This window comes from Mus caroli, chromosome 14, assembly GCF_900094665.2.
Source record: "Mus caroli chromosome 14, CAROLI_EIJ_v1.1, whole genome shotgun sequence".
Taxonomy (NCBI): Eukaryota; Metazoa; Chordata; class Mammalia; order Rodentia; family Muridae; genus Mus; species Mus caroli.
Window position 1 is genome coordinate 45,906,049 of NC_034583.1, and position 5,836 is coordinate 45,911,884.

Here is a 5,836-nt window from a genome sequence, read left to right on the forward strand (position 1 = left end):
AGTCGTCTGTCACACTCTTTAGCCACTGAGCACCCACCCTGAGCTGGACGATGGGGTGGGGACTGGAAACAACAGACAAGGTTTATAGTCTTGGACCCTGGAGCAGAAGTCCTCTGGCTCTCAGGGTCCCTGCCTCCTGCCACTCTCAACTCCTTTATCTGCAGCCCCCTGCCTCCACACTGCCCTCTGAAACCTTTTCTTCCGTCCCTCTGACTGCTCTGTTCTGCCCGTATGCCAAGCTGTGCCTATGCAGGGAGTATGCTCCCAGAGGGAAGTGACACAAAGAAAAAGCAGGGAGACAGAAGGAGGGAATCCCGCTTACATCACTGCTCATTAGCATATGTGACCTCATCAGGAGGCGGGACAATTTCCCCAGGTGTCTGGAGCGGGGAGGGGTGGGGAATATGATGGGGGGGGGGGAGAGGCAGTATTTAAAGGGAAAAGCTGACAGTGCTGCTGAGTGAGGAACCGGTGCTCTGAGCCGCGGGGCTGCACTCGCACATGCACGCCGTTGCACACGGACCTTGACACCGACATGGACACGGACACAGAAACCGTAGCACTTTGTTCTTCTAGCAGCCGCCAGGCCTCCCCACTGGGGACACCCACACCAGGTGAGGGCTAAGGGGAGTAGGATGTGGCTGAAGCTGTGGGTGGGGGAGCTGAAGCTTTGGTGGGAAGGTCTGGGCAGGGTCCAACGAGAAGGAAAGAGCAAATGCGGCAAGGGAGACCCCTGCACTTTTGAGGTCCGGACGGCCAAGGGGAAGGGGGAAAGCTGCCAGGGTGCCCCTCCCCCAACGCTCCCAGGGCTTCGCCAGAGACACTGGCACTTGGCTCCTAGGTTAACCTCAGCCCTGTTAGGCAGAGCCTGCCAGAAGGGAAGGGGGAAGAAAAGCAGCAGCCCACAAACCTAGGAATCCCCAGCTAAGGGGGCTTCCCTGGGGACCTGTTGTAAGGGCTTCTTCTAGCTCCATCATTGGCTGCCTGCCAAATATTGATCCTGTGCTATTTATAGCCCGGCTCCATCCCCCTTTGTTGTGTCTGTTGTTGTTCCTCTAGTTACCCCAACCCCTGAATTGTCATACTCCTCACACACAACTCTCCACCGCTACCTCCCCAGGAACACAACATTGTCTCCCACTTGCCAGGACAGGCAAGGATCCAGGAGGATTCTCTCTCACACACAAACACTCCCGCATGCGATGCTCACCTGCCTACGGGGACACAGGAAACAGTACCCTCCCCTTCTCTAGCCCTCCTCCCCCAGACCTACGAATAAGGTCCCTGCGGAGTTTCTGATTCTGCCTACACCTGCCAGTCTGGGACTGGGGTGCAGGAAGAAATAGGAGGCAGGGCCCATTAGAGGAAAGATATAGCTTCCCAGCCCACTAGGCCTAATGTAGGGGCGTGCCTATGACGGTGTAAGGTGTGAGTGGTGTGTAACCCTGTGCACAGGACCTCCCTCAGTGATACAAGTTTTGATCATGTTGTGGCTAGGATCAACATTGGAAACTATCATGCCAGCGCCTTGAAAGTTCATTGCTTTGAGTTTCAGGGGAATTTTTAGTGCACAAGGCTAGACTAATGACTCTTAGTTCTTTTGGGGGTCACACTCTTTATCTGGGTGTAGCTGAAGAAGCAGTCTGAATTAACCCCTCATCCGATGTCTAGATATATCTCACCCATGGCTTCCTTTTCTCCCTCTCCCTAGAAGCAGATACTACACTTCTGAAACAGAAGCCAGAGAAACTGTTAGCAGAGTTGGACCTGAGTGGGCCTCCTCCTGCTCCTGGGGTCCCCAGACGAAGAGGAAGCATGCCTGTGCCCTACAAACACCAGCTGCGGCGGGCCCAAGCTGTAGATGAACTTGACTGGCCACCCCAGGCCTCCCCCTCTGGCTCCTCTGACTCCTTGGGCTCAGGGGAGGCAGCCCTTACTCAAAAAGATGGCGTCTTTAAGGTCATGCTCGTGGGGGAGAGTGGAGTGGGCAAGAGCACTCTAGCGGGCACTTTTGGAGGTCTCCAGGGAGACAATGCTCACGAGATGGAAAACTCAGGTATTCAGGGGCATCCTGGAGGGCTCTAGTCAGGCATGAAAGTGTTTGTATTGTGAACAGTCCCTGGAGGACAGAATCTAAGAGAAATTTCTCCATTGCTTTCTATGAAGTTTGCCTGGAGGCGACTCCCTAATGTCAGGAGGTGTTCCTGGACACCAGGTCTCACACGTGTTGGGGAATCTCCTCATGTTTTCTTCCTTCTTTCCCAACAGAGGACACCTATGAGAGACGGATCATGGTGGACAAAGAAGAAGTGACTTTAATTGTTTATGACATCTGGGAACAGGTGAGGACTAAGATGTGTCTGTGACTCTGCAGGAACTGGGGAAGAGCAGTCTGGCTGAAACTGCTGGCATTACCCATCCTGGCTCCAACCATGGCTAGCAATGACTCTGCATTACCGCATCTCAAGGAGAAAAGGCCCACCTTGGCATGCCTATCTTGGCTCACGGCTGTGATACCCACCGTTTTCCTAGGACCTTTTGGCTCAGACAAAAGTTAGAATCTGAATTTGACAAACCCTTCCGTTTCAAGTCAGGGTAATTACACAGAAACTGACCCATTTATAAATCTGATGTGACAGGACCGGAGATCTCTATGGTCTCAGTAAAGGGAGAAATGTGCAGGGGCTTCTGAATATAATAGCTCTATGTGGAAAGAAGAGGCTATACTCTGTTACTTTTTAAATTTTATCTATTTGTTTGTTTGTTTGTTTATTGTTCTTTATCACAACACTCCCTTTGCCTTAGCTTGCTGTGTGTGGGATTACAGGCTTACAACTCAGGCCTTTGTGCATACTAGGCAAGCATTCTACCAACTGTGCTACATCCCCAGCCCTTCCAGACTCCTTACTTAGTCTTCTAAGAGAGTAGATGGTTAACCTACTATGAGATCCTATTTCTCCAATTCTCCCACGTGGGGTTCACATCACTAACTCCCCACAGCCCCCACAAGGCCCGTGAGCATTGAAATACTGCCCTTAACTGGCTCCTAGTTGAGCAAGTGGCCTCTTTCACACAGTCGGTTCCTGGTCCCTGGTCCCTGGTCCCTGGTCTAGGCCATCTCAATGTCTCTAGCCCTAGTATTTCATGGTTCTCTGCTCATCTGCAGGGAGATGCAGGAGGATGGCTGCAGGATCACTGCCTTCAGACGGGGGATGCCTTTCTCATCGTCTTCTCAGTCACAGATCGACGAAGCTTCTCTAAAGTTCCAGAAACCCTTCTTCGGCTCCGGGCTGGGAGGCCCCACCATGACCTACCTGTCATCCTTGTTGGAAATAAGAGTGACCTGGCCCGTTCCCGGGAGGTATCACTGGAGGGTGTGTATCCTAAAGCCATTCTGTACTTGAAATCTCCAAAGGCCTTTTACCCCTAACTGGTGCGTGAGTCACTGATACCCAGCTTCTGTGTGAGGTCCTTCACTAGCCTTCACTGCTCCTCCTGGGTACCTCGGGCCACCCTTTCGCACCACCGCCCTAGGATCCCAGCCCAGTTCTGAGTTGGGATTCGGTGGTCCCTCCCTCATTTCCCTCCCCACCTGTGCTAGCCCACCCTAGTCTCAGACAAAGCTGCCCAGCGGGCGCCTGAGCTGCTGTTCCCTTCCTGCAGAGGGTCGCCATCTGGCTGGGACGCTGAGCTGCAAGCACATCGAGACGTCGGCCGCTCTCCACCACAACACTCGTGAGCTCTTCGAGGGTGCTGTGCGTCAGATCAGGCTGCGGCGGGGCCGGGGTCATGCCGGGGGCCAGCGACCTGAACCTAGCAGCCCGGACGGCCCCGCGCCGCCTACGCGCCGTGAGAGCCTCACCAAGAAAGCTAAGCGCTTCCTCGCCAACCTGGTGCCGCGCAACGCCAAGTTCTTCAAGCAACGCTCCAGGTCGTGTCACGACCTCTCTGTGCTCTGAGCCACGGTCGCCATGGTCACTGCAGTCGCCATGGTCACCGTGCCCTCCGCTCGCCCCCTCACCCCACTCCTGTCCGTCTAGGAAACCAAAAATACCCAGGATGCCCTGGTGTGAGCGGGAGGCGGGGCCGGGTAGCTGGTAGGTCCACCACCACCACCTCTCCTGGTCTGAACAGCTGACCATTCACAGAGCCTCAAGACCTGCAAGTCAGGGAAGAAAACCGTGCTGCAAGGTATTTTTTTATTGTTATTATTAACTTGCAAGAAGCCACCTCTCCCGGAAAGACACTCCAAAAACTAGAACCAAAAAAGTGCTTTGTAGCCTCCTGGATGGAGCCTTGGTACTCGGAACATGCCTTACCTTTAAGTAAGTTTTAAAGGTAAAAACCCAGAGATGACTTTTCCAGAGATAACTGAAAATTATCCTCTGTCCTGGTCCACTTTGCCCTTAAGAAGTTCTTCAAAGAAAGGGCTGGAAGTTATTCTTGAAATTGGACTCTGACTTACCATTCTAGCATGGCACGTTTCCTTTAAGGTTATTGATGTGACGATGTGGGCAGACTCTCTGCATTTAGATGCCCTAAGGTAGATCTGAGGGCTGGCAGCCCCTTTGCCTAGGGACTAGGAGGCACCAGCAAGGGCCACCCTTTCCCCTTTCCAATAAAAATTTTTTTTTTCTATTGCACTAAGTTTATCTTGGCTTTCTGTTCTGGTGGTTCCCTGAGAAGGAGATGTGAAGGGACGCTCCTGTTACAGGCAAGAGAACTTGGGAGAACCCTGAAGCAAGGACTGGACATCTTTAGGAAGGGCAGGAGCTGGCTTAGTCCTGGGATAGGCTCTCAACAACAGTAAGACAACAGATCTGGAGAGAAACAGACCCAGAGGAGATCTGGCAGAGTCCCAGGCTCCAGGTCTGGGTCCCAACTCTTTATTCTCCTCATCGTGCAGGGACCAAGTGGAGAGTTCCAGAGTCACCCCGCTTTGACTGGGGTTAGTTCAAGGTGGAGACTATGTCCCCCAGGGATGCCCATTAGCTGGGGCATGCTAGGGTGGGCTTTTGCCTTCCCTGGCAGGGCCCCACAGCTCCAGCTGTCACCTGCGAAGCCCGTGTGAGAACTGAAGCTGTCATTGCCTCCCCTGGGGACACCCACGCCTGCTGCTGCCTGAGCCATGAGTTTGAACAAAGAGAGCAGAGGCAGCAGCTCTCCTCACCTCTAGACATTTAGTTCAGCTACCTGAGTGCTGGAGAGCCAGGCCTCCAACCCACCACATGCAGCGTCCTACAACCCGGTAAAGAGAGGCGAGGTGCTTCCTAAGTCCTTGTAGCTAGTGAGCAGGGCTGCCCAGCAGAGGATGAGGTGGAAATGCAAATAATGGAGCTACCCTTGGAATCAATTTAACTTCGTTAATTCCTTAAAGACCTTATAAGGCGTCGCCGTCTGCTTTACAGTAGAAGAAACCTTTGCATTAGCTTGCCTGCAGTTACCCAGTAAACAGCAAGACAGAGGTTCTGTACATCATGTGCTCTGGTTCTAGCTCTAAATCTGCAATTCAGCACAGATGAGGTAGAACTGTAGCAGAGAAGATGTAGGGATGCAATGGGCAGAGCCACGTGCAATGGCCAGCCGTGGGGAAAAATAGGGATGTGGCCTTGCTGGAGTGAAGTAAGAAGGCCCGTGACTCTTGTGCATAGAGCAGTTCAGATTTAAACATGCAGGAAACCACACAGGGCCAATAAGGGACCAGATGGTTGTACATTTGGATGGGAACCTCAGAGACACGAAGAGGAGGGTAAGAGAGGAGCACACAGGAAAGATTTGGAGCCCAACCACAAAGGACCTTAAATGTCAGCAAAGGAGTGTGCCTAACTGCAGGAAG

General features: G+C 52.9%; 1 protein-coding gene across 1 annotated transcript; it reads left to right on the forward strand.

The window, feature by feature from the left end:
- The first annotated feature begins 332 nt into the window (after positions 1-332).
- On the forward strand, positions 333-4,643 carry Rem2 (RRAD and GEM like GTPase 2). Its single transcript, XM_021182512.1, has 5 exons — positions 333-614; positions 1,712-2,056; positions 2,269-2,342; positions 3,167-3,374; positions 3,664-4,643. Exons 1-5 carry the CDS (start codon positions 536-538, stop codon positions 3,957-3,959), a joined length of 1,002 nt encoding a protein of 333 aa, XP_021038171.1. The 5' UTR covers positions 333-535; the 3' UTR covers positions 3,960-4,643.
- Positions 4,644-5,836: the final 1,193 nt, after the last annotated feature.